Source organism: Ailuropoda melanoleuca, chromosome 12, assembly GCF_002007445.2.
Source record: "Ailuropoda melanoleuca isolate Jingjing chromosome 12, ASM200744v2, whole genome shotgun sequence".
NCBI lineage: Eukaryota > Metazoa > Chordata > Mammalia > Carnivora > Ursidae > Ailuropoda > Ailuropoda melanoleuca.
Window position 1 is genome coordinate 55,186,786 of NC_048229.1, and position 27,983 is coordinate 55,214,768.

Below are 27,983 nucleotides of genomic sequence, written 5' to 3' on the forward strand. Positions count from 1 at the left end.
CGGCCGGCCCCATGCGCTCCGGCGACGGGCTGCCCAGGATGGTCAGCAGGCTGCCCTTGGACAGCTGCGGGGACTCGGCCAGTCGGGGGCTGGGCCCGTGGCTCATGGTGCGGCCGTGCGGGCGAGCCCTCGGTTCCAACTCGGGGCGGGACTCAGGGGCGGCACCGGGGATGCCCGGAGGACGCGATCCCCCTGTGCATGACGGCAACCGCTCTCCACCGCTCTCCGGGTCTCTGGGTGGGGGATGCCTCCTCCTCCTTGGACCTGTGGGAGAACACAAGCATTAGTAGGCCGTGGCCCCCATCTGTCCATACCCATAAGCTCAGGCATGGGAAGGGCAAAACGGAAAACGGGCAGCGGAAACGGCTGGGCACAAGCAGGAGGAGAGAAGCTGTCTGCCCCAGGAAAGCCCCAGTGAGGCTGTAGCGGTGAGCGTGGCCTGTAACCGCTTCCTCGCTGGCCTCCAGACACCCCCCTGCAGTCCCTTCACCCTGCACCCACGGCAGCGGATCTGAAGCCTTGATCTGGCATCCCTGACCTTCAAGTCCCATGTCACCCAGTGAATGACTTGTACTACTCCCCATCTCCACCCCAAGTGCAACATGCTTGCACGCTGGCATTGCTGCCAGGACTCCCCTCCCTGCCTCTCCCCGCACTGGGCTAACTCTTCTCAGCCTTAACATTTATCTGAGTTATCACCTCCTCCTAGAAGTCCTGTAGGACCACATCAGGCCAGGTGGCCTGCCCTGCCTGTGTCTCCATCACTAGCGTAACCAACCTCGCCTACCATTCATCTGTGCCCCCGCCTGTGCCCCATCCTCACCCCAGGCGGTGAGTTTGCTGAGGACTGGGGCTGGCTCTTGGCCACCGTTTCCATCCCAGCATATGATGCCAATGGCAGTGACACTTGTGGAGGTCCGACTAAGGCCAGGCGCCATGCCCACAGTCTGATGTGAACTATCTCATTTATTCCTCTCAGTAGACGCAAGGGAAATGGCTCCCATTTACCCCAGAGGAAAAGGGAGGCTCGGAAAGGTTCAAGCCCAGATTTGACTCCAGGTACAGTATCTAGGAGCCCAAATGCAAACACTGGGAAGGGTGTGGTGAAGGCAACACAAGCTCTGGTGTGAGGATGGATATAAGCCGGAGTCCAGATGGTTGGGGTGCAGCCTGGTGAGAGGTCCCACTGCCGGGCTCTCTTATTCTGGGCCACATCACTTTAAAAGAAGTGAGACCCATGTCCTTCTCCTCTCTGTCCCCAACCTGTCACCCTCTCCATGGTGGTCTTGCACTGACCCTCACCAGCAGCCCCTTGGAACATCATGCTCTCCCTTCCCCATTCAGCTGGGCCAGTCCCACAGATCCTCCCCCCAGGCCCCTCTGCCCCAAGGGCCAGCTCTCCCTCTGTAGTGCACCGCTGGTGCGCTGGTGCGGCTCTCACCAGCACCACAGCCAAGTGCCTCAACACTGGCTGCTCCCAACACTGCTGGGCCAACCAGCTCTGTCCCCTCCCCACGGTCCTCCTACCTCTAACCCCTCACTCTCAGCAGGTGGTCTAATGGCAGAGTTCACAGCGAAAAGGGAAGCCATCAGATGGGCAGGCCCTCCAGGTCTTGCCCCAAGGCCCATGGCCCCCTCCTCTCTGCCCCTAAGAGGCTGGAAGGGCTCTCCCTCTCTCCAGCCCAGGCTGAGCTCCAGAAACCCCCACCCCCCCAACCACGCCTCCATCAGCGTGTTCCTCAGATAACTCAGACTCAGCCTGGTCAAACTGGAACTCACTTCCATTCCCTCCCCAGCAGCTCCTCCTTCTGGATGCCCCCACTGGGAGAAGAGCACTTCCTTACTCCTTCATGCTGTGGAGGACGTTCTGGAATCTGCTTTCTCCCTGCACCGCACTCCCTGCCACCTCCAAGTCCTGTCTGTCTGTCTGCCACACAACACAGGGAGCTATCCGCCCTCCTCCTACACTGCCACTCACCTGTCAAGGCCACCGCCATCGCCTCCCACCTGGGCCACTGCAGCCAGTACCTCCCTGCCCTGTCCCCGGGGAAGCTGTGCCTCCTTCAAATCCATTCTGAACAGCAGCAGCCAGAGGGAGTTTTTAAAAATGCCAACCTGATCATGCCAGCAGCCACACCCTTCGTTGTCAGCGATCGCAGTGACGGCTCTTTAGCGGCAAGTCCTAGCTCATGCTCTCTAGGAGTCCAACTCCAAAACTTCTTCAATCCCAAAAGGAGCTACAGCCCCCGCTCCCACCACCTGTTCACTGTCCCCGAGGCCCACCCCAGCCTCTCTCCCCCTGCCCAGCTCCAGTTCCAAGGCCCTAACCTCGCCCTGGCCAATGCCTTCGGCGCCCCAGCCCCTCTCCTGTCCTCTCTCTGGGCAACGCCAACCCAGGGCACCTCCACTGCCTATCTTGTTGTCCCCTGTCCAAGCAGGCACGGCAGGTTTTCCCACCATGTGGACAGGCATCGGGACCATTAGCGTCTCAGTGCTGTCCAGCGATCCTACTGTATCTCTCTAGTCTGTTTGTTGTTTATTAATTGTCTGTTTGCCTCCACCAGGCATCAGTTCTAGGCTCAGCTCAGTCAGCAACCTCATGTAAGTCATTGCCCCTTTTCTGGGCCTCAGTTTCTCCACCTGTAGAATGAGGGTGGGGTAGGGGTGAGGGAGACCAGTGCGCTTGATCAAGGGGCCTTCAGAGTCACGTGGACACTTGTTTAAAATGCAGTTCCTGGGCACCGCCCCCCCCCAGGACTCATGGTCAGTAGGCATGGGGCTGGAAATTTGCATTTTAATAGTCCAAGCTGGGAACACTTGAGTATTTGGTTATGCCTTGTCACCATCCAGAGTTTCATACGTACAAACATGTATGTCTCAACACTAATGACACCCTCAGAGACAAAGTCCCACACCCAGACACGGCCCCACAGAGGTAGGTTCCAGTTCCCCGTATAACACTGACTCCCTGACAGGCTGCATGCCTTCTGACTCAGTCTCCCCACCTGTGCGATGAGGTGGCTGGCCCAGACGCCATCTGCATTCACAGACATCTTTGCACACCCGCGCACATCTGCAGACACACAGGCAATCCCACACATGTAAGCACAGATACAAAGACACGGGCAGGCACACGTCCATCGGGACGGACCACACGCAGACAGCGGTATGGATGCGCAGAGATGCTCACCTGGAGACGGACAGTCACAGATGCAGCCCAAGACACACGCGGCCCGGCCCACAGACGGATACACAGACACATGCAGACACTCAGCCCTGAGACAAACACGGACACACACACGCAAACAGGCACTCACACTCCTCCTCTCCCCATTTTCCTGGCCCAGCTCCATGAGGAGACCTCTTGGAAAAGAAAAACAATGTGAGCGCCTGAGGGGGAGGGGAGGAGGCAGGAAATCCCAGTGCCAGCCCCGCACCCGCCACAGCTGCGCTGGTTATGGGGAGTGGTGGGAAGGTCCTTCAGGCTCTGTCTGCTTGGCCCTCCCGGCCTCCCCTAAACAGAGAGGGTGGCAGGGAGGGGGCCACTGCCATATCCTCTCTGCCTCTGGGAGCCGCCAGGCCTGGCATGGGGCTCAGCCGGGTGGGGGCGGGCTCCTTCCAGGAATCTCCAGCCTGTCCTGCAGGGGCAGGGCAGGCGCCACCCAGGCCCCTAATGGCTTCCAGGCGCCCACGCTAAAGGCAGGGGTGGGCTCCAGACTCAGCTCCTGTTGCCCTTCCCAGCGGCCTGGCCCAGTCCCTCCTGAGGGCTGGGGAAGGAGGGAGGGGAGCAAGGGGGAAAGCGGAGCTCTGGACAGCCCTCCTGCCTTTCCTCTTGCAAGCCCAGTGTCCCCGGGAGGCTGTGTGTGCACACGTGCCGGAAGGTATGGAGGTCCCAAAGTTGGTTTTCTCTAGAAGCCCACTCCCCAGCACACCAGGAACCCTGCACCCCGTACAGACTCAGGGCAGCCAGACCCTGCCTAGAAACGCGGCCCCTCACCCCCGCTCCCACCCCGCTCACATAACACAGCCTTGGGGACACACACTCACACATAGCCCTAGTAACGGACACATTCACTGAGAGTCCTGCAACACAGAAGTTCAGCTCACAGTTACAGAGACAGGCTCTGGCTTCCCTGCCCGTCCTCTCCCCACCGGGCTCAGTGCCTTCTTCTCATAGGGTGTGTGTTTTTTGTGTGTGGGGTGGCCTCCTGATTCCCCTAGGGTGTTACCACCCCCCTAAGCAGGTCGGGGAGGGATCAGCAACCACAGGCCCCAGAGAGCCTTCCCCACCCCACCCTCCCCTCTCCTGCCTCCCACCAGCCAGACGGGTCTATTCCTGCTTTAATCCTCAGGGTTTCTGCTCAGGCTGTTCCCCCAACTTGGAATGCCCACCCCCTCTCCACTCCACTCTGAAACCCCCACCACCTCCAGGAAATGCCTTGATCTGCTCCACAGGGAGCACAGCCCTACAAACTGTCACGGGGGCCAGATCTGGCCAGATGCCCTCTCCTCTTGCTACACATGCTTCCCTGACCCAGGTGGGACACTTGTGTCACCCACAGCTTCTAGGACAGGCCTTGGATACAGGCTTTGCTTAAAGCTGGCTGGTGGGTTGCTAGAAGAAGGCTAAAGCATGACCTTGCCTACCCTTAGTCGGGCAGTCCCCCACAATGGGACTCAGAGCTCTTGAACCCCAGTCCCACAGCCATCCTTGTTGCACCAGGCAGCTGCTGGCCCACTCTAGGACAGAAACTAGAATGTTCTGATCCCATACTTGCCGCAGGCTAGACCCTCATCCACCTTGTCCACAGAAAGTGACCACTGTTTCCCACTGCTTGTGGAACTGTTTAGATGGTCTCTCCCTCCTTCCTTCTCCATCAGCAAACTCCTACACATCCTTCAAGACCCTCTTCTGGGAAGCCTTCTCTGACTTCACACAGAGTAAGTGAGTGTTCCCAAAGCACTGGCACCTCCCTGTTCTTCAGCAGTAGTCACGAGGAAATCTTGGTCTCTCTGGCTGTTAGCACAGGGCCCAGCATACAGCAGATGCTGCATAAATGCTTTCTAGGCTGATGGATAGAAGATGGACAGTTAGGGGTCCCCCAGTGAAGAAGGAAGATTGAGGTATCCTAAGGATAAGGAGTTATTTTGTGGCCAGGCTCCGAAGCAGGCAGGTGTCTGAAACTATCTGTGGCTAAGGTCAAAGTCAGAGGTCATCTCATGGCCAGGTCAGGGATCAGCCCTCTTACCGGTAGCCTAAGCGCTTTATGTTTTGTCCTTGGCATGTTAGATGACTCTCAATATCCAGTGAGAGAAGTGAGCAATGCTGAAGCCTGGATGGGGGCCAGCTGAGGGGTTTGGGGGTTGCCCGGTGCCCCAACTCTTCCCTCAAACTCAGAACCCCCCCTGTCCTTCCAGAGCCTTTCAGGTGGCGCTCTGGAGCTGCCTATGGCCACAGGCCTGGCTGTGGGCAGGGAGCAGAGCCCAGCAGGAAACCGCAGAGGACAGCCTGATTGGATAAATGCAGGGTCCAAGGCTGGTCAGCCCACAAACTGTGGGCACCTGTCCCTCGGACCTGCTGCCTGGGCTCTAGCCACTGGATCACCAGGAGAGGACTGAAAGGAGGGAAGGAGGGAAGCAGGGCCTCCAGGCTAGACCTGACTCCCCGCCGGGGTAGGCACCTCTGGCCTGTCCCAGGTATCCCCATCTCAGACTGAGGAGCCACAAAGATGTCCTAGGTCACATTCAGAACTCCGTTCTTCATAATGGGCCAACGTAGGCCCAGTGGAGCAGCTGCTTGCCCACATCCACACAGAGGACCAGCAGCAAAGGGAGGGTGACCTGAGGGGTGGGGCTGGAGTGCTGGGATTGGATGCCCCCCTTCCAAGTTTATGTCCACCTTAAGGGCATGATGCCCCTGGGAACATTTACAAGACGGGGTCCTCGGGCATCAGGCCAAGTGGCCAGGCATGGCTGGTATGGGAGAAAGTGAGTGCCTTGAAGGCACTTGAACTATTCTCTCTGGTAGAAGGGACATCCCACCCGTCCCTGCTCTGACACTGATAGGCTGTGTGATTATCTGCAACTTTCTGCCCTGTCTGGGCCTGTTTCCTTGCCTGTACCATGGGGAGGGGCGCTACCAAGATTCCTAAAAGCTCTGTCCAACAAGTGGGCAGACCCTGTGCTAACCTGAAGCAACCCGAACCAACCCAACCCTCATACAGGTCTGTACAACCCACACTTAAGATACAGAAGCAGGAGCCCCGGGCGGAGAACGGACTTGCCAGCTATCATCCATTGGCACCATCAGAACGGTGAGGCAACTGAGGCCCACTCCATTCTCCTCGCACTGAGCCATCGCTCTAACTGCCCCAGCTCCTTCCACAAATTCGCTTTCTGCCCTCCCACGCCAGAAGTCGCGTCGGCCCTCACTTCCTCGCCCCCTCCCCAGACGCCCCGCTCCCTCTAGCGGCTGGCGGAGGGCAGAGGGGCTCTCGGCCCCGCGCGGCGCGGTCCCGCCCACCCCGCCGCGCGGCTCTCATTGGCGGCCACCGCGGGCTGGGGCGGCGGCGCCGTGCTCCGATTGGCTCGTGCACCCATCCATCCCGCACTCGCCATGGTGACCACGTTGGGTCCCCCGGGAGGGTTCCAAATTCCGCCCCCGCCCGCCGCCCCCCTCCCGTCCGGTCCGGGCCCGCAGCATTCCGAAGGCGGCCCTGCCCTCCCCCCCAAACCCCGGCAGCCCCTCCACACCCGAGGTCCCGGGCCCCGGGAGGTGGGGGGAGCCCGGAAAGGGGGCTAGAAGTTCTGCTCGGAGTTTGGGGGTTGCTGCGGACGCTGCGCCCCTCTCCTCCAGCACGCCCCCAACTTAACCCCTTCTCTCCCGCGGAAGGTTTGCCGTCTGGAGGGTGTTCCCGGGACGCAGTGGCTTGCCGCCCCCTGCACTGCCGCCCCCGCTCACCTCGGCCGGGGACCCGCGGGCTCCGGACGTCCGACCCGCCGCGGCTGGGCGGAGCGGGCACGGGGCTTGCTGTGGCCGCCGCCTGGAGGGCCGTGGGAGGGCCGCCGAGTCTCCTCCTCCCTCCCGGGGGGAGGGGAGGGAGAGGAGACGGCGGGGCGGGGGGGGTGGGCCCCGGCCAGCGGCGGCCCCAGTGTGACCCGGGCCCGCCGAGTTGCTGGGGTGGGAGCACCGGCCTGACTCGGGGGCGAGGCGTGCGGGCCGGGACGGAGGGCTCTGCTGGAGAGCAAGCGGGACTCGGACAGAGGCCCCACCCCCGCTGGGGGCCGAGGGTGGGGGGACGGAAGGCAGGGTCTGGGGGCCCCGCGGGGTTCGGCTTTCCCGGCTCAGGTTTCCCGAGCGCCAACGACGCACTAGGCGCCCTGCAGAAGTGGGCACCGCCTGTCCCGGGCTCCGCACGTGGGGCGCGCTGACCGAGTGTTCACTTTTGTTACCTGCCTCCTACTAGTGCCCGCTCTGCCGCCGGGCGGCCGCGGAGCAGCGAAGCTCTGCCCGTCACCGGGCCTCAGTTTCCCCTTTGTACCACAAAAGGGTTCGCCAGAGTCACCTCACGCGTGTCGAGAAGCGTGGTGGGGGCACTTGGCCCGCCCGGCGGAGCTTTTCTCCGAGGTGCCTCGGTGCTTCCTGCCGGCGACAGGGCCGGGCTGGCGGGCCCCAAGCAATTACCGTGCGGCGCTCTAGCGTGCGCCCTGCGGCTGCGGGGCTTCCTCCGCCCGCGGGCGGGAGAGGGGGTCGGGCGCCTTTCCTCGCCAGATCCGGTATCTGCAAGGCGACTGCGGTGAATNTTTTTTTTTTTTTTTTTTTTTTAAACTAGGCTCCGCACCCACCGTGCGGCTTGAACTCAGGACCCTGCGATTGAGAGTCGCAGACCACCGCCAGAGACAGCCAGGCGCCCCTGCGGTGAATCCTTCTAAAAAGATAACCAAAACTTCACAGAGATTGTGAGCGGAACCACATGAGTCCCCGGCCTTGAGACTTTGCCTTGAAAAGGAAACTAAAAGTGCTGAAAAAAAAAATTAGCTTTAGCTCATGATTAGCACTTATTAGATTGTGATTGCAACCGGGCAGACGTTAGAGGGAAGAATCGGCTCTTGACAGAAAGAGGGTCATTTTGGCAAATCTATTGGAGGGTCACGCGCAAGGGTCACTCGGAATCCTTTGGTGGTCAAGCAGTTCTGTCTGGAAGCGCTCGGTCATTTCTCCCTAAGTGATGTTCTCTTCCTCTGTGGTCATCTGCGGCTTCGTTTGTATCGTGTCACATCAGCTTCGTGAAACCCCACACTTTTTGCAAGATTTGCAGTTCGCTTGTCAGTTTATTTGCTTCTTATTTGCATGGTTAAACCCTGATAGCATCTGATGGAGGCGCATTTGGGTGGGGGTATGTGATGAAGAGGGAACTGCTCTGAGTATTGCAAGAGAGGTCTTCGCTTTCTGTGTACCTCGGGCCCATGAGAGGCAGATATTGAGGACTCAGAGGACGGGGACTCCCCGTTCTAAAGCTAAGGAAAGGCTCAGGGGGGCTTTTGGCTCAGACTTACCTAAAGTCCCATGGCTGGTAAGGACAGCAATGGGTCAAGAGTCCCTGGTTCTTTCCCAGAGCTTCTGGAGGCAGCTGGAGGGCTGGAGAAGGTTGGGGAGTCAGTGGTGAACCTAACCTCCAGTTTGAACGTCACAATTGGGCCCTTTCTCTTAAGACAGGAAGCAGTTCTAGGAATGTCCCTTGCAGCAGGAGGGGGAGATCCCACCAGTCATGGAACCAAGATGGTACAGACCAGAGGCTTGGCAGTTCATAGGAATTATCTCAGTTTTCAGCTACCCCACCAGCTTTCAGTGAGAAAAGCGAGAATCAGAAGTCAAGTGACAGTCCCGGGGTCACAAAGCCAGAAGGTCTGAGAGCCCAGATCTGACTCAATGTTACCAGTGTCACCACTGTTCCTGAACCCACACGCCCAGACAGCCCACTGGTGTCAGCCTTCCGAGGAACCTCGGAAGGGTTCCTTTCCCAGCTCAGCCCAGTGGGGTTTTCGATGGAGGACTGTGTTGGTATTTTCCACATTCCAGCAGTTCTGTCTGGTACCCCTGCTGCACTTTTTGCCATCAACACCTAGCATGTTTCCTGTGCATCATTTCCATGTTTTAGGATGTACAGGTATTTTAGGGTAAGTAGGAAATTGGCATTGGTTGCCCTAGATAGAAGAAAATCATAAAAATAAATGCCATGTAAACAAACAGCAGCAGTTAGAGCTAGCTAGAAACTTGCTCTTTGTTAAATAGGGACATAATTGTACACCTTTCACCGGAGCCAAAAGGTAAAAGCTACACAAATGGATAAATGAAATTGGTCTGGCTGTACATTCAAAGAAATATTATTCAGCCTTAAAAAGGAGGGAAAGGCTGAACCATGCGAAGTGAAATAAGCCAGTCACAGAAAGACAAATATTGGGTGATTCCACTTCTATAAGGTTCCAACTGATCAAATTCTTAGAGACGGAGTGGAATGGTGGCTGCCGGGGGCTGTCGGGAGGGGTGGGGTGGGGAGGGAAGTTGCTACTTAATGGGGCCAGAGTTTCCGTCTGGGAAGGTGGAAAAGTTCTGGAGGTGGACGGTGGCGATGGCTGCATAGCAATGTGAATGTAGGCCACTGAACTGTACACTTAAAAAATGGTTAAAATGGTAAATTTTATGTATATTTTTCTACAGTAAAAAAATCATTAAAAATCAGATCTCTAGTTTTCTGCGTCCAATAAAAGGTTGAAGAATGAAAAAATAAAGACACAGGGTAGTGGGAGAGAGGAGTTAGAGAAAATTTAGCTCTCAGTGGAGGCTTCTGGATGCAACCAGGACTGAAAAATACTGAAAAGTAAATGAGTTTTTCACGGTGCGACTCAGTTTCTGTCACATCCTATCTGGGGTTCCCGTTACCGTCCTCTCGCGGGTCACAGGGTTAGTAGCCCCTCGGGGAGAGACATGTCACTGGGGATGGAGTGTGGCTCTCCCAGAGTGGGGGTGAGAGGTGGCCTGCTGCCCTCCTCCCTGCCTGGGGTGCTGCACAGGGACTGGCATGCTTCTAAAGCTGAAGCATCTGGAATGTTTCATAGGGGAGTTGGAGACAGAGCAGCCTTCTCAGGTGAAGCAGGACTGGAGCTGCCCCCCGAGCCCCGAGGAATGGAGAAGGGCTGGGGTCCTGCCCAGCACATGTGTGTGTCCCAGCTGGTACAGAGCAGGGAGGTGGGTGGGAATGGCAAGCTCCTCCAGAGCTGGGTGGGCGCAGAAGCTGGATGGGGCTAGTCCAGGAAGGCAATGAAGGCAATAAGGAACCACTGCTGGCTTTCGAGCCGGGGAGTGTCTTGGCAGTGATTTCCAGGGTCTGGAGAGCAGGGTGAGGCAAAACCAGCACTCCACCAGAGGCAAGGCATAGCAAGGCTGGCACAGATCCCGGGTGGAAAATAGAGGGGCTTCGGGATGAGTGGGGCCTCCTCCTGGGCCCTGAAAGCAGCCGCCTGGGTTCACAAACAGCATGAGGAGGAAGACTGCTGGTGTCGTAACTCTAGAGGTGGCTGGGAGACCTCAGAAGGAAGGGCTTGGAGGTCATGGTCTGGGTCATGGCAACAGAAAACCAAAGTGCAGAGAAAGGCAAGGGCTTGCCCGAGTCATCCAGCAAGAGTGTAGGCGAGGGGTCGGGTCACAGGTGCACAGGTGTCCCTGGATAGCCATGGCATTGCCTCAGCGGTGGTGGGCCTGTGCTCCCCCCAAATCTCCCTGTCCTCCGAGGCGCAGCTCTCTTCCCCCTTCCCATAGACGCCTGAGCTACCACCTGGGGGTGCGCTTGGGTCGGCCCCAGAAGGGCCTTGGGGTAGGGGAGAGGGGAGAGAGACCCTGTTGGGACCTGCCTGCTTTCCCCGCTTTGCTGAATCCCCATCTCATCCCGNGGGGTGCGCTTGGGTCGGCCCCAGAAGGGCCTTGGGGTAGGGGAGAGGGGAGAGAGACCCTGTTGGGACCTGTCTGCTTTCCCCGCTTTGCTGAATCCCCATCTCATCCCGGGGGTAGGAAAGTACATTCCTGAGTTGGAGTTTTCCCAGGGAGTTTGGCTGAGAGAGAGAGAGAGAGAGCACCCTGCCCCTCACCAGCACACACAGACACCTCCCCTTCCCCTCGGGGTGCTACAGAGGAAGTAGCCGGAGCAGGACAGGCTGACCAGCCGTCCAGCCACAGTCTGGCCACATCTTCTGAGCTCTCTGTTCCCAGCGGGGCCTTTCCACAGCTGTGAAACATGCTTCTGGTGACTTTGCAGCATTACCTCTCATAAGCGCCGCGCTACACCCGGAGGTGGTACTGTCTTATCTCCATTTTAGAGGGGAAACTGAGGTTCAGAGAGTTTCAGTCACTTGCCCAAAGTCCCCAGCCCGTAAATGGCAGGCCTGGGATTTGAGGCCAGGCTGTCAGACCCAGCCCTTGCCCGAGGTCGTGGCTATCTCAGTCTCATTGATTGTCAGGTCAAGCAGGGATCAGTCTCCTTTTTTCTGAAGGTGGGGAAACTGAGGCTAAGGAGGTCAGAGTGGAGGTGCCCCATGGGCCAGCCCTCCTCCCTCTCCCCACTGACACCAAGCACCTCTGCAAGGTGCAGCCACCCCCAGGAAGTGCTGCAGGCGAGGGGGGAGGCGTGGTGAGAGCAAGGGGTGCCCTGAGACCAGCTACCAGCACAGAGGAAGCAAAAAGGCCGCTGATGGGAAAGAAGAAGTGAAGTGGGAGTGTGGTGCGGCGAGCGGGCGCGGGCGCTGGGTGAAGAGAGCAGGGGAGGGCTGAGGGCCGGGGCTGAGCAGTGCAGAGGCGGCCCCAGCACACACATCGAACTTCCCTTTCTTTCTGCAGACAGGACAGTGGCAGCGGCGGATGGCAGCGGCTCTCCAGGTCAGCCCCGCGGGGAGGCTCTATTCCCCTATTCCCGGCTCCCCCAGCGCTCTGTCCTCATCTGCCGGGTTCCCCGCAGGCACCGGGCTGTTCCTGCCCTGGTGGGCCCAGAACTGGGGACATCGTGGGGGCAGCCAGCTGGGGACCCACCCTCATTCCCTTCCCTCTCTGGGGGCAACTCCAAAATCTCTGGGAATGTAAAAGTCTATCTATCAACCTATCTATCGATCGATTGATCATCTATCTCTCATCTATCATCTCTCTATTATCTATCTATCTATTTATCTATTTTTTTTAAAGATTGTATTTAGTGATTTGAGAGAGAGAGAGCATGAGCGGGGTGGGGGGGGGGAAGGGCAGAGGAAGAGGGAGAAGCAAACTCCCCTCCGAGCAGGGAGCCTGCCACGGGACTCCATCCCAGGACCCCAGAATCATGACCTGAGCTGAAGGCAGTTGCTTAACTCACTGAGCCAGCCAGGCTCCTCTCTATTTCTTTAAAGGCAATTTAAATTAAGGAGTGGTTAGACACTGGGTTCAAATCCTAACTCCCCACCACGGCATAGGGCGAGTGATAAGACTTTTCTGGATTTCAGTTTCCTCATCGGTAAAATGGGGTTCATCTGATGACCTGTACCTTGGATGACATGGGGGAGGGCCTGCATGAAGTCTGTAGTGGGCAAATGCGAGCAGGTGGCATTCCTCTCACAGTGACCTGGACTGGAGCCTGGGGACAGTATGTCTCAGGGAAATGGCTCTGGCGCTGGCTTGGTCACAGACTTCGTGTTGGGCCTTGGCGTGGCCTCCCTTTCTCTGCCTGTAAAATGGGGCAAAGAATGGTACTTGTCAGGGCTTTGCTGCAGAGACCGCGGGTTCACTCCTCTCCCAGGCCAGGGTGAGGCGAGCGGTGGGAGCTCCAGCCTGTGCTGGCCAGGGTAGCAGCTTGGGAGGGGCAGAGGGGCCGCATACAGGGGTGTGACTGGCTCAACAGGCCTGGTGCTTTCGGAAATAAGGGCTCTGCAGGGGGGCAGGGGCATGGTCAGTCCCGGGGAAGAAGGCAGGGGGTCCCAAGTCTTATGCTCAGATACATCTCTGGCTGGGGCTTTGGGTCAGAGCCCTAAGCTTGCAGCGAGGCTTGTGGAAATGTCTCTGAGTCTCTCTCCCTGGGAAATAGGTCTTCTTGGCCTCATTTTATGGATGAGAAACACTGAAGCATGGAGAAGTGGACTTATTGCCTAATGCCACGGCCCAGGCACTGACTACTGGAGCTGGTTATCAAATATGCATCTTTCAAAGGCTCTGGTCGGCCCCCTGCATGTTTCCCCATTTCTCTGTCGGCCTAGGTAGAGTCTTACTCATCCATAGAGCAACTCAGCCACCCAGCCATCGAGGGGAGGCTGCAGTACACGGCGTGGGGAGAGCACTCGAGTTGGAGTCTGGAGCTCTGGGTTCGAGTCCCAGCTTGACCACTGGCCTGCCGTAACCCCAGGCAAACTCTCGTGCGGTTTCCAGTTTCCCCACGATCAACTGGAACCATCTTGGTCAGCAGGTAAGGGAGTTCTGTTTCCCAGGGAGCCCCAGGTAATGAGTTGCAGGGTGGATGGTGAGAGGGGTGCGCGTATGGGGTGGCAACGCACCCGTTGGCCTCTCTGAAGGGCTCAGAGAGGGGTGCTGGAAGTCTCAAGCGGAAGTGAGGATTGTGGTTTGCCCCTGGGAAAGGGAGTGGAAACCACAGCTCTTTGGGCTACTTGGAGGTGGTGTCACTTCTCCTTCGGCCTTGATTTCTCCAGCTGGTCGTGGGGTTAGGCCCCTCTTCCCTCTGTAGACACAGAGCAGGGTAGCCAAGGGTCTGGGGCCCAGGCCTTACGGTCCAGACCCTGGATGTCAAATCCACATTATGGTCTGGACCTCAGTTTCCCCATTCACACAGCGAGGGGGTGGACAAGATGACCCAAGATCTGGTCTGCACTATGGGGCCCTCAGTCTTCTCATCTGAAATGTTTCAAATTGTTTTATTCAGTGTTTCCTTTGTCTCCTCAAATCTTTTCCCTCCTCTCTTCTCTGAGGTTCTGAGAATTGCCCAAGGTAACAGCCAAATAAATAACCAAGTGGCCCAAATGGGATAAGAAGCCAGCACTCTAGGACTCCAACCGAAGTCTTTATTCGCGCTCGCTCTTTTTAAAAGACTTATTTGAGAGAAAGAGAAGGAGGGAGGGAGGGAGGTGTGGGGGAGAGGCACAGAGAGAACCTGAAGCGAACTCCGCACTGAGCACGTAGCCTGACCAGGGCTCAGTCCCACGACCCTGAGATCATGAACTGAGCGGAAACCAAGAGTCAGATGCTTAGCCGACTGAGCCACTCAGGAGCCCTTCTATTCTCTTTTCAAATGACCACATATGTTAATAAATAATGTTAAGATAAATGGGTGGGACCACCCGGAAAAAAACATCGCATCCCCATCTCACACTCCCGGATCCATGCAAATGCACTAGGGGTTCCAGTGTGAACAATAAAACCTCAAAAATCCTAGGAGAAACTTAGGAGAATTCCTTTGTAATTGGAGCGGGGAAGGCCCTTCTAGCTATGACTCAAAATCCAGAAGCCAAAAGAGAAAAATACTGGTAATTCTGATTACACAAAAATTATACACATAGAGAAAGACTTCTACACGGCAAAAGAACCATATGTAATGTTCAAAGGCAGATGATAAACTAGGAAACATAGTTGCAACTCACATAATAGACAACGAGCTAATTTCCCTATTATGTAAAGGGTTTCAAGACGATGGTAAGCAGGAGTCGAACGTAAAATAAAAATGGGCCGATGGTGAACTGGCACATGTGGGAAATGTTGTCAGAACAGCTGCGCTGTGGGAAGGAACTGAAGACCGGAACCCACACAGCCAGCTGTCTGAGGCACCTGCCGTGTTACTTAGTGCCTATCCGTCCAGCGGTGGACTATGCAGCTGGAAAAGGAAAAGTGGAAACTCTAGGTACTGTTACAGAAAGTTCCCCAAGATGTATTTTCAAGCCAAAATAGGGAACTGCAGAACAGTAGAGAGTGTGCTACCTTTTTTTTTTTTAATAAAAGTTGGGGAGAACCATATATGCTTCTATTTTAGGGGGACTTAGGAAGATTCACGAAACACGAATAGCAGAAGTTACCTGGGGTGACTGACTGGGAAGGGAGTGGTTGGGTGACACAGGAGACAGGGATACTTTGCATTTTATGCCTTTGTGGACTTATTTATTGTTTGGGTTTGAAAGATGCAAATTTCTGAACTGTCTGAAGAGCAGGGGCGCCTGGGGGGCTCAGTGGGTCAAGCATCTGAGTCTTGATCCCCAGCCCAGGTCTCCGTCTCAGGGTCGCTAGTTCAAGCCTTGTGGTGGGCTCCAGGTTGGGTGTGGAGCCACCTTAAAAAACAAAAAGCAGCAACAACTATCCGAAGAGTGAATAAAAATCGAGAAACGCATAACTATATTGTGTGGGGTAACATTAGGAAATCTGGGCACCCAAAACAAGTAGGCCCCGAACCTCACCACCCAGAACTGACCGTCACATCTTTCAGAGCTTATGCACATAAGAAATGTGACTTTTACAAGGACTGGATTACATTGCTTTGCAACACGTTTTTTGTTTTTCATAAACAGTATGTCACCACTGTTTTTTCCACAATGGTAGTCATTTGGAGCATAAAAAATTCTAATTCTAATTCTAATTCTAATTCTAATTCTAATTCTAATTCTAATTCTAATTCTAATTCTAATTCTAATTCTAATTCTAATTCTAAGTGTTGTATTGTGAGGGTAATACATGTTTGTTGTAGAAAATTCAAACTCTACCCGAAACCTAAAAAAGAAAGGAATCCTCCTCCCTATAACATTATTAACGTTTTGGTGACTATTCATCTGGATGCCCTCCTAGGCCCGAACACGCCTATTAGCGCACATTTCCACGCACGTGATTACACGGTGTGTGTTATGTTCAGCTTGCTCTTCCCAGGCGGTGACACACCCTCTTCTATGTCACTACCTACCTCACGATTTTGATAGTGAAATGGCAATCCATTGTACTAACTTTGAACTTCTACTTTTGAAAACCATGATAAATTCACAGGAGGTTGCAAAAAAAAAAATAGTACAGAAAGATTTTGTATACACGTCACCCAATTCATCTGCATAGTCCCCTCCTTCTCCTTTTGTTTGTTGTTTATTTGTTCCATCCTGGAACCTTCTTTTCTCCTGCTGCCTTCTGGACAGGATACACCCTGGGTCCTGCTGTCCAACCAACAACCGGGGGAGTCATTTCCCGCATTTTCTGGGGAGTAGCTTCACCTCTTCTCTGGTGGGGTTTCCTGTACCCTATGTTGTCTTTCATGATTTACTCCCTCATTCTCTTGGAGCGCATCTTCCAGCAGCTTTCTGAGAGAGGGTGTGTGCTTTAGAATGCCTGGTGGTCCTTGGTTGACCATTCATCATTAAGAGCACAGCATTGAAGCTTAACTGCTTGACAGGGCTGATGACTGGGAAAGCTGCGTCCTAAGTTTGGTCCCGGCCAGTTCCCCGAGGAACACCAAAACATCCGTAGCTATAGGATACTTTTCTTGGAATGGCCAGTTCTTCAGAGAAGACTTTCCCCCTGCTTCTAGAAGCTGAGTGGAGGAGGAGGTGGGGAAGGGATATGGCTTAATTTTTCTATACCTGAATGGCATCCCACCCTTCCCCTCAGATTCTCTACCAAGCACTGTCTCCAGGGAATGAACTTTATATTGGGGTGGGGTTGAGGGTGGTAGGGTTGTGACAGTGGTCCTGGACACCCCAGGTGACTGAGGAGATCTGGGGCCCCAGCTGATCATTTTAAAGACTCACAACCGGGGCACCTGGGTGGCCCTGGGTGGTGAAACATCGGACTCTTGATTTTGGCTCAGGTCATAATCTCAGGGTCATGAGATCGAGTCCTGTGTGGGACTCTTTTTGAGTGTGGAGACTGCTTGGGATTCTCTCTCTCCCTCTGCCTCTCTGCCCCGCCCCCTCCCCCACTCCTGGCTCACACATGCTTGCGCGCTCTCTCTCTCTCTTAAAAAAAAAAAAGACAAGCATCTATCCCCCGTTTTTTGGCTTCACTTCTCATCCCTGCTTTCAGAGGTTCTTGGCGCCTCTAGCTCTCAAGTGTTCCCAGGGTTGTGAGTCTTCTCCCCCTCCCCTTCCCTCCCCCTCCCCTCACTCCTCACTTCTCCCCACTGCAGGCCCTCAGGCTCAACTGTTTATTGTCTGCTAGATGTGTGACTGCCCTGCTTTGGAATCTCCAGACTTTTGCTAACCTTTCTTGCCTGCTGTTGTCTTCTTTCCCCTTGCTCTGTCCTTGTGGCTCTGTGCTCATTTTATTCAGTCACTCTCATTTTAGTGGGGTTTCCGGGGGGGGGGTTGACATAAATTTGCTGCATTTAAGTAGAAGTTTCTTAGTTTATTTTAAAACCACAGAAGAGGCACCTGGGTGGCTCAGTCGGTGAAGCATCTGCCTTTGGCTCAGGTCATGATCCCAGGGTCCTGGGATCGAGCCCCACGTTGGGCTCCCTGCTCAGTGGGGAGTCTGCTTCTCCATCTGCTGCTTCCCCTGCTTGTGCTCTCTCTCTCTCTCAGATACATAAATAAAATCTTTAAAAAAATTTAAAACCACGGAAAACGAAGACTTGGAGGGACAGACCCTTGCCCAAAGTCACATGGTGGACCAATGACAGAGCTGGACAGGGTTCCATGTTGCTTGCTCCCAAGCAGCTTCCCCTCTGGGTGAAGTCAGGGCCCCGACGAAGCCCCCAGAGAGGCCATTTTTGGGGACAGGGAGTGACTCAGGGAGAGCTGCTAATGGCAGGCATTTCTGAACAAATGGTCAGGGATTCTGGAGTCATAGAGACCTGGCTCAGGGGGCTTCAAGCAGAGCAAGACCACTTGTGCTCTGAACCTCAGTTTCTCCATCTGTGAAATGCAGGAGTAATGAGGCTCAGTTAAGATACTAGATGTCCTACCCCTGGGACATGCCAGACACCTGGAGGTGAGCGGTCACTCTCTTACCATGATGACAGTGGCATGCATCTTTTCTAGGGGAGCCGGTTCTCGGAAGACAGGACATGGATTGCTGGGGGGCCTTTCTCCTCTGCCTGTGTTTCATGACCTCTCAGAGTGAGACAATGGGTAAGAGGGCGCTGCTGAGCTAGGGGGCAGCCCTAGCCGGGCCTCTGGCTGTGACATGAAAGGGGTATGCCCCGAATCAGGGGAGCTTGAAAGGGGGCACTGCGCCCCCGCTGGGGCAGCGGCAAGCCTGAGGCTGGGGTGGAAGGCCCAGGGACAGAAGCCAAAGTGGAGGTCTGACTTGCTCCCCTCAGAGACATCCCAAGACCCCCTGCTCTGGATGGAGAAACTGGAGAGAATGGCCAGGAGCCGCAACTCAACTTCTGCTCAGTGAGTCAAGAGGCCCTCCTGCCTGCCCAGAGCCAGCTGTGCCTCCCACCCCCAGCTCGCGCCTTGAATCAGTGGTCTGGGGTTGTCCAGTATGGACCATTAATCCATTTATTCAACATGCATTTATCGAGTACCTACGGTGTGCCTGGCATAGGCTCTGGAGGTGCAGGGTAAACATGTCTGCCCTTCTCAAGTCTGCTCTCTGGCTGAGGGCCTTTAACTATGGATGCCATGAAACCTGTGCAGAGTCCTGGGTCTCTGCGTTTTTCCGGGAAGGAGCCCCAAGGCTTGGATCGGGCTCTCCAGGGTCTGTGATCTAATGGCCTTGCAGCTGCGGGTGAGGGGATAGTGCTGATGAGTGGCCAGGGAAGCACAGGGACTATGGGGCATTTCACTCAGCCGGCAGGGGAAAGCCAGAAAAGGCTTCCGGAAGGAGGAGTCAACAGAGCCGGACCAGAAAGAGAGGTAATCAGGAGACGTGGATGAGTGGGGTGGAGGTAAGAGTGCGCCGGGGACACTGTGTGTGCGAAGGTCCGGGGATGGGAGATGCCAACGCATTTGGGGGAGGCCCCGCCCTTCTAGGCCGCCTGGGGCCCCTCTGGCCCCCAAGCCCACCGTGGGCCCTGGTCAGCTCTCTTGCCCTCAGCCTCATCCGGGGCCTGGAACGCAGACTGTTGAACGCCAGCTTTGGGGGCAGCAACCTGACCTTGCAGACGCCCACCATCCAGTCACTGGTCTTCAAGCTGGGCTGCAGCTTCCCCGGCCTCTCACTGAGCAGCGCCACCATGGAGGGGGACCCCCAGGTCAGCGGTGGCCCGGGGATGGGGGGCAGCCAGTGCCTCTACCCCAGAAATCCTCCAAGGGCTTAAGGTCTGGACTCCCCTCCCCCCACCCACACTAATCTGGTCTGCCCTCAGAGCTGCGAGTTGCCCCCTCTGTAAAATGGGGCTGATGTTCCTCATGCGAATGCTGGAAAAGGGGGTGCCCTGTGGCCCTTCAAGGGCAGCGTCCTCTTCCTGCTTTTGCAGGTCTGTGGGGGGAGGCAGCAGTGGGAGAGGCCAGGGAATCCACGGTCCTTGGAAGAGCCTGGTGTGATTCCTGCTGAATGCTGGGCACTGAAGGCCCTGAAGCTCCCTCCCCAGGGGCCCCAGCTGGGTGGGGTCATTCAAGACAGGGGGAAGCCTGGAGGGAGGGCCTGGGATCTCAGCAAGTTGGGGAGGAGAGCTCTGGAGGTGGAGGCTCAAGGACTGAATGCCTGGGATAAGGCTGGGAAGGCTTCACTAGGAGTGGGGAGCAGTGAAAGCGTGGGGCCGGCTCTGGAGGCCGTGGACATCAGGCTCAGCCTATCCGTGCCCCCTCCGCAGGCCTGGGTCTCACACGCCATGCAGTTCCCGGCCCAGCTGACCCAGGACGCCTGCAGGAACAGCCCCAGGGAGCTGCGTCTCATCTGTACCTACTTCCTCACCGACTACTTCTTCCAGGTCAGGGCCTTGGTAGGCCTAGCAGGGTGGGCGCCGGCCCCTTCCTGGGGGTACTGTGGGTATCCATGCCATCGGCGGGCCTCGCGGCATGGACCGGCACCGGCTGGGACGAGCCCATCGTGCACCCGGCCATTGCCCCTTCTGGGCCTCAGTATGAGGAGAACGGTGGGGAGGCCAACTTATAAGAAACTTATGTGTGTGACTGTCCCTAGGTGGGAGATAGACAAAAGGGCCTTTTCACCTTGGCTTTGAAACGGAGTTAGGATAGTGGTTAGTTAGGATGGAGGCTGGGATGCTCTCAGCACGTGCGGGGGGTGGGGTGGTGGTGGTGGTGAGAGGACAGCTTTCTGGGTGGGGGGACAGTGTATGTGAAGGCTGCGAGGCTCGCCCACGCTGGACACGTGACAGGCACGTGGACTGCTCTTCTCCAGGGGAAGGGGCTGGTGAAGGGGGGCTCTCAGACCTCAGCGGGGTCTCCCTGCGTCCCCTGCCCTCAGCCCTTCTTCTGCTCTCCTTCCAGAATACCAACTCATCTCTGCTCAATAACTACGTCCTGGGTGCCCAGCTGGGTTCCGGACACGTGAGCAATCTCAAGGAGTCGGTCAACATCAGCTTTCGGCACAACCAAAGCCTGGTACCTTTGGGGGGTGCCCCAATTTCCACCTCACGCCTGCCCCCTTGTGGCTCTCCTGTTGAATTTTGGCTTGACTAAACCCAACTGTGGAAGCATTTCGAAAACAAACGATTTCAAATCTATCACAGTTTGAAAATTCCTGTCAAAGAAATCAGAGAGAAGCTTTTACTTACTGCGGTAGGCACGTTTTTTTTTTCTTTTTAAGTAGGTGCCACACCCCGCATGGAGCCCAATGTGGGGCTTGAGCTCAGGACCCTGAGATCAAGACCTGAGTTGAGATCAAGAATAACCAACGGAGGCACCCAGGGGCCTCCTAGGCAGGACCCTTTGAGTTGCGAGTGATACAAAGCCAAGTCAAGCCAGCTTAAGCACAAAAGGGAATTGACTGGGTCATGTAAATGAAAGGTCCAGAGCTGCCTAGCTTCAGGCATGGCTGGATCCAGGGGCTGATATAATGCCATCCTGGCTCAGCCTCTTTCCATCTCTCTGCAATGGTTTCCTGCCTTGGCTCTCTACTCTGGCAAGATGGCAGCTAAAGAGCTGGACCTCCATCCCCTCTTCCCAGCAGGCTCTTCCTCATCAGTGCAAACCAGTCTCCCAGAATGGAGTCCTAAAGATCCCGCTGGGTCATGTGTCCATCTCTGAACCAGGTCGATAGAATGTGTGGATTGGCCAGGCCCGGGTCACATGGCTCAGGGACTGGGCTGGATTCATCTGACCTGCCATGGAGGGAGGCGTGGGTCCTCCAGAGAAGTGCAGAAGCTGATCTTGGAGGAAGGGAGAAGGGCTGCTGGGTGGGCATAAGCTCTGATGCCTCTGCTCTTCTGGCCCTGGCATTCCTGAAAAGCACAGAGCCTCTACGTTCTGCCCTGATTTCCCGTCAGCTTCTTCGGGACTGTGCTGAACTCTCAATTTCTCCATCATCCTTTCCTTTCTTTGTTCTGAAGCCTTGGCCCTGCAAAGGTTCTTTCCTCAGTGGTTTCCCATGGCACTGCCTGTGTCTTTCCCCCCACCCCTCCATCCACGTGGCTTGACACCAGGGCTGTCTGTGGGTGAGTCTCTCCCCCACACGGGGAATGGGTCTGCACCATCGTTGTTCCCCATGGGGAGGAGGGGAAAGGGTCCAGAGCTGGACCCTCAAGATTCCTCATTGCCTGTGATTTAATACCATCCTTGAGACTGGGGTATAGATGATCCCATTTTGCAGATGAATAAACTGAGGCTCAGAGAAGCTCGACAACTTGCCCGGGTCACTCTGAGAGTCCAGAGTAGAGGTGAGGCTGGAATCTGGGTCTGTCTGATGCCAAAGCCCAGCCAGTGCCCGGTAAAATGTTGACTAGGGTGCAATTAAATCAACTTCAGCCCCTACAGTTTCCAGACTCTGACCCACGGCCCTCCCCCACACCCCTTGGATGCACCCAACTCCAGCCTCTCCCCTTAGGAAGGCTACACGGTGACCTGTGTCTTCTGGAAGGAAGGAGCCAGCAAACATTACTGGGGGGTCTGGAGCCCCGAGGGCTGTCGCACAGAGAAGCCCTCACATTCCGAGGTGCTCTGCCGTTGCAACCACCTCAGCTATTTTGCTGTTCTCATGGTAAGTATGCATCCAGTACGGGTGAGGGGGTCAAAGCTGTAAAGGGCCCTGTGTCTAAGCAAAAGGAGCAAGGCAAAGGCTGGTGTAGGGGACAGAAAACCCAACTCAAATGGGCTTAAGGAGGAAAAAAGAGAAACTTATGAATTCGTGCTGCTGAAGAAGCTGTGTTAGGCTTCAGGCATGGCTTGACCTAGACGCTCAGTATCGCCAAGCAGGGCTTTATCTCTCTCTCCCAACTGTGCTTGTTCTGTGCTGGCCTAGCGTTTGGACGGGATTTCCCCACAGGATAATAATATGGCTGCTAGCAGATTTAGGCCAGTAGAATGAGAGCTTCTCTTACTCAATTCTGCCAGCTAGTCTCAGGATTGAGTCCCACTGCCTTAGAGTGCGTCACATTCCCATCGCTCAACAAATCACCGGGCAGGAGGAGGGAGGACTCTGATAAGTCAGGCCTTGTGCACCTGTCCACAGGCAGTGGGACCACCCATGTGCATAGACAGGGAGGTGAGGTTCTCATAGAGAAAGGAGGAGATGGGAGTTGAGGGGATCAAAAGCCACCGCGTCTGTCAGGGCTTTGTTTTCAAGCCAGGGCTACGGTGTGGTTTGTGGTGAGACAGGGGAGTTTGGAGCTGAGGTCTTAGCAGGTCACTATCACTGTGGGGAGGGCATTTCCATGCTTCTGTCCCCCATTCCCTGTTCCTTCCTGCAGCAACTGTCCCCAGCCCAGGTCCCTCCAGAGCTGCTGAAGCCTCTCACGTACATCACCCTGGTGGGCTGCAGTGTCTCCATCGTGGCCTCGCTTCTCACTGTCCTGCTGCACTTCCAAGCCAGGTACTCCCCTGTCCCCATGCCAGGCCTGCCCACCCACCGCTGCTCAGCACCCCTCCTTCTCATCTAATTGATCCCCGGAGTGGGGTGGGCTTCTCCAGAGAACGGAGGCTGGGAGGCAGGAGACTGGCCTTGCCGCGTGGCTGCAGTTTGGTCCTTGCCTCGCTCAACCTCTGTTGTGTGTCCACGAGCCCAGGGGGTGGCACTGCCTGGGCGATGTCCCCAGGCCACGGAAGGGCGTGCTTCCACCCGCAGGAAGCAGGGTGACTCCTTAACACGCATTCACATGAACCTGCACGCCTCCGTGCTGCTCCTGAACGTCGCCTTCCTGCTGAGTCCGGTGCTGGCCGTGGCCCCCGTGTCCGAGTCAGCGTGCACGGCGCTGGCCGCCGTCCTGCACTTCGCCCTGCTCAGCAGCTTCACCTGGATGGCCATCGAAGGCTTCAACCTCTACCTGCTCCTAGGGCATGTCTACAACATCTACGTCCGCCGATACCTGCTCAAGCTCTGTGCGGTGGGCTGGGGTGAGCAGAGCCTCCCTCCCCCCTTGGTTCCTGAGGCTTCCCGCCAGACAGGGTGTCTGCCCCCTGCTGCCCTTCTCTTCTCTTCCTCATCATAGCGACCACACCACAAGCACGGCTCATCATCCCTGTCAACGCTCGCCCCTTCTTTCTACTCTGCTGTTCTTGTCATCGATTCGACCTCCAACACCTCTGTCCCCTCCACCTCCAAGCCCCCATCACCGTCACCTCCAACACCTCCATCCCCTCCACCTCCAACCCCCCCATCTCTTCCACCTCCAACCCCCCCATCACCATCACCTCCAACCCCCCCATCTCCTCCACCTCCAACCCCCCCATCACCATCACCTTCAACACCTCCGTCTCCTCTACCCCCAGCTCCTCCATCGCCATCACTTCCAACACTTCCACCATCACTACCACCTCCGGCACCACTATCGCCTCCGCCACGACCATCACCTTTGCCACCATCCCCACCATGTCTACCTCCAAGGCCACCATCAGCGCCACCACTACCACTTTGATCTCTGACCCCACCATCACCTTCACCACTTCCATCATCACCACCATCCTCATCCTCGTCTTCACCGCTGTCTCTGGCACCATCACTGGCACCTCTACCCCTATCCTAGCCCCTCTTTATTGTCTCGGTCTCCTCACGCGTTCCCCCAGCCCTCTTCCATTAGCTGCATCTCCCCACCGCCACTGCCATTGCCATCCCACCCTAGAGCCCTCACTAACACCGTCTTGGAGAGCAGCCTCCTCAAAGACCCCAGGCTAAGTGCTCTGACGCTGGAGCATGTGACGGAGCGGGGCTGGGGCTCCGAACTGTCCCTTCCCCTCCCTGCTGGCTCAGTGAAATTCTGTTTTAGCAGCCCCAGGGACCCACGACCAGCCCTTCTCAGGGTCGCCTGACAGTGCTGCGCCTCTGTCTCCCTTCTCAGGGGTCCCGGCCCTCCTGGTGCTGTCTGTTCTTGTTGCCAAGAACTCAGTGTATGGACCCTATGTAATTCCACTTGCCAACAGCCAGGAAAACGGCACGGGCTTCCAGAACACATCCATGTGAGTGTCTTCAGGGCTGTGGCAGGCTCCCTAGCCCGGGCCAAAGGGCCCAGGGGCTCTGAACGGGGGGGGTCCCGTAGGCAGGGCACTGGCTTTGGGGCAAGGAGGGGGCCATGGCTCTGAGAGGGGTGGTTTCCAGGGGGCTTTGTCACACCCTTTCTGCTGGATCCCCAAGGCCTCCTGCGGAGGCAGGCTCTTGTTCTAGGCTGGCAACCTCTAGGGAGCCCCGGCAAGAACTCTGGTCCCTGCTCATGGGCCTCCAAGGCCAGGAAGCCAGGCGGGTTGGGGTTCGCTCCTCTCACTGCGAGGGTCGGGCTGCTTTCTCAGAGGAGGTGTGACTTAGGGCATGATAACCATGCAGTTTTTATATAATATGTGCTGGGGGCTGGAGGGCTGGGCGGGGGCAGAAGGCACAGCGGTGCTGGGCTGTCACAGTGCACCCTACTCCAGGAACCTGCTTCTCCGAGTCCCCTTCCCTTCTCCCTCTCCCCCTGGATTTCGTGACTTTTAGTTATTAAAAATCCCTTACTATGTCCATTCGTGCTCCCGAACACAGACAGCAGTAACGGAACCCTTGAAGGGCGCTCCAGCCATAGCAGAGCAGTTGCTCAGTTGCCAGGGAGCCTCCCCCGCCGGACGGTTCCGTGCCAGTGAGAAGGAATGATCCATGACCACTCTTCGCCCCTTGCATAAATCCACAAAATAATGTTCAAGGCCCCTTGTGGCTGCCATGGCAGGAGCCCACGGCGGGGGCCTGGGCAGGGCGCTGGGACAGGGGCACAGGCTCGGGCTCGGAGTGCAGGGCTTCAAGTCCCACCTTTGCCTCTGACTAGCGTGTGCTTCTAAACCCCAGCCTCAGTTTCCCCCTCTGCAGGGTGGGGATGACTGTGCACCTGCCTCGTAGGGTCCTCATGAGCAGAGAATGGGCTCATCCACGGAAAGCAAATGACACGGTGTCTGACGGGGTAAAAGGCACCGCCTGTCTCGCAGGTGTCTTGGGGACACAAAGGGCATGAAGACCTCAGGGAGGGTCTAGGAGCAGGGCTGGGGCTACTGCCAAGCCTCTGCTCTTTCCTCGGCCCTTGGTGGCAACTTCCTACTCCTCACTCTCCTCCTCAGTGTGCACGTGGGGGGTGCCCCTCCTCCGAGCCCCCCGAGGTGCCTCAGCGGCTCACTGCTCAGAGCGCGGGATGGGGGTCCCGTCTAGGTGGGGAGGGGTCCTGGGAGGAGAGGAAGAGTTTTCAGGTGGGTAAAGGCATGAGAGAGCCCCATGTGGCTGGAAAGGAGAACATGGGGGCTTCAGGCCGGGGGCCGAGGTGGCAGGTGGGCCCTAATGCGGTGGCCTGGCTGGAAAGCCGGGCTCAGAAATTCACCACGCATGTGGTCAGACAAGAAACAACCGGTCTGGGCTGGAAGACGGGACCAGGTTCAGGAGCCCATCCAGAGGCCCAGAGACTGGGGTCACCCTACCCACCCCTCTCCTCCTGGCCTGGGGAGCCACGCTGACCCTGGCACTTCACCACTCCCCTGCAGGTGCTGGGTGCGGGACCCCTGGGTGCACAGCATCTTGGTCATGGGCTACAGCGGCCTCACGTGTCTTTTCAACCTGGTGGTGCTGGTCTGGGCTCTGCGGGTCCTGCACCGGCTGCGGGCCCGAGACAAGGTGCCAAGCACGCGGGCCTGCCGGGACAGCGTCACCGTGCTGGGCCTCACCGTGCTTCTGGGCACCACCTGGATCTTGGCTTTCTTCTCCTTTGACGTCTTTCTGCTGCCCCAGCTCTTCCTCTTCACCACCTTCAGCTCGCTGTACGGTAGGGCCCGTGCGAGCTGTGCAGGAAGCCCCGGGGGATAGGGGTTTGTGGCCGGTAAGATGCTGACTACTCAAGACTTCAGGTCACGTGGGCGAGCCAGGGGCTGAAGTCGAGCATCCCCCTCCCCGCCAAGCTGGTTTGGGGTTCCTTCCATCCCTAGAAAGGGGCATGTCCTCCTAATTTGCACAAAGGCGCCCTCTGGCCTACCGACCACTGGTCGTCCAGCTTTACGCTCTGCCCCTCCTGGCCTGCAGCAGTGAGGGGCTCTGAGAATTACTCCTGGGCTTCAGGGAAGCCCAGCTCACCCCCACTGCGGAAGTCCCTGGGCTCTGGGTGAGGCCCCACGTGGCTCCTTCCCGTCTCCCACTGACCTGTTTTCTGCCTGCAGGTTTCTTCCTCTTCCTGTGGTTCTGCTCCCACAGGTGCCGCTCCGAGGCAGAGGTGGAGGCAGAAATGGAGGCGTTCAGCTCCACCCAGACGACGCAGTAGTCCGGGCCCCTTTTCCAGCAGCCCCGGCTTCTCCAGCTGCCTGCAGCCTGGGACTCCCGCCTCCCCCAGAGAAGGCTGCAGGCCAGCTGCTGGACACCGGAGGCCACTGTGGCCTCCAGGGAGGCTTTTCGACCTCCACGGCTTCCCCAGGCCCAGAGGGCAGGGCTTTGCTTCACCTCCCCTGGCTTCCTAGGGACAGGAGGGCGGAGCCTCTTTCCCCTGCACCTGAGCCAGCTGGACCCGTGACCAGGCCATTTGATAACTGGGGAGGTTTGAATTGCCGCTGGTAGGAGTGGGGGTGTGGAGCCTAAACCCAAGCTCACGCTGCAGTTGTAGAGAATCACCATTGCCCTTGACCTCCCTGTCAGACCAGGAGGGAGAGGGGTTCTGAAGCCGGCTGTGTTCCCAGGCTGCACACCAGGGGGCGCTGGTGGCCTGTGCTCGGAAGCCAGTGGCTCCCAACTCCCGTCTGGAAAAATTGTCACCTGTCTCTGGACATCACACCAGATGGAGGGGCAGGCTTCCAGGACTGACTGAAGAAAGGATTCTCGCACTGTTCACACAGCCATTTCTCTTTTCCCGATGCAGCTGCTGGCTCTGGCTCTCGGGGTCTTGCTCACCTCTGGCACTAGAGCGGGTGGGCTGGGGGAGGCTCTCAGGGCCCTGCTCCAAGACACCAGACAGGTAATAAGGACTTCAGATGGCATGATGAGGGTGCTGGAGCTGGATCCCTTTTCTCCTGGCGGGGATCCTCTGCTCTCTGTTCATTTTTTGATGCAAACAGCCCTTGGCCAGCTGGTGAGAGCTGTAGGCTCTGGAGCCAGTCTGAGTGGGTTCAAATGGCCCTGCCACTTGCTAGCTGTGGCTGTGCACATGCCACTCAAGTTCTCGGTGCCTCAGTTTCCCCATCTGTAAAGTAGGGACAGGAGTGGTGCCTATTTTGAAGATGAAAAAAAAAAAAGAATCCATATAAGAGGCTTAGGAGATACTAAGTGTTCAATAAATAGTTATTGTTATCATTAGTATTTTTGCTATCATTATTAACAGAGTCGGCTGAGAGGGCAAGCCATCTAAGCTCCAGGCCTGGGACAGCTCAACCCGAAAGGCCCAGCTCCTTGCTAGGCACAGCCTGCTGTCCCTCCGCTTTGTCACCTCCTCTCCCACTTTCCCTAGAGTGGTCTCTGC

The 27,983-nt window shown here is 56.8% G+C and overlaps 2 protein-coding genes across 6 annotated transcripts; one reads left to right on the forward strand and one right to left on the reverse strand.

The window, feature by feature from the left end:
- Positions 1-6: 6 nt before the first annotated feature.
- LOC117795244 (translation initiation factor IF-2-like) lies at positions 7-8,215 on the reverse strand. The gene is made up of 3 exons (XM_034639027.1): positions 8,167-8,215; positions 6,962-7,452; positions 7-264 (listed from the first exon to the last, which is right to left on the reverse strand). Exons 1-3 carry the CDS (start codon positions 8,213-8,215, stop codon positions 103-105), a joined length of 702 nt encoding a protein of 233 aa, XP_034494918.1. The 3' UTR covers positions 7-102.
- Positions 8,216-11,730: 3,515 nt separating this feature from the next.
- Positions 11,731-26,942, forward strand: ADGRG5 (adhesion G protein-coupled receptor G5). 5 transcript variants are annotated; one of them, XM_034638545.1, is made up of 15 exons: positions 11,780-11,797; positions 11,888-11,926; positions 13,267-13,472; positions 18,022-18,111; positions 18,303-18,378; positions 18,778-18,843; positions 19,010-19,181; positions 19,743-19,859; positions 20,380-20,493; positions 21,935-22,087; positions 22,797-22,918; positions 23,171-23,439; positions 24,381-24,498; positions 26,032-26,309; positions 26,698-26,942. In XM_034638545.1, exons 4-15 carry the CDS (start codon positions 18,048-18,050, stop codon positions 26,796-26,798), a joined length of 1,650 nt encoding a protein of 549 aa, XP_034494436.1. In that variant the 5' UTR covers positions 11,780-11,797; positions 11,888-11,926; positions 13,267-13,472; positions 18,022-18,047; the 3' UTR covers positions 26,799-26,942. The 5 variants fall into 5 exon arrangements, with proteins under 5 accessions (XP_019650774.2, XP_011218665.2, XP_034494438.1 ...); XM_019795215.2 differs by having other exon boundaries at positions 11,731-11,926; positions 26,032-26,363; positions 26,698-26,815; XM_011220363.3 differs by having other exon boundaries at positions 11,732-11,926.
- The last annotated feature ends 1,041 nt before the right edge of the window (positions 26,943-27,983 follow it).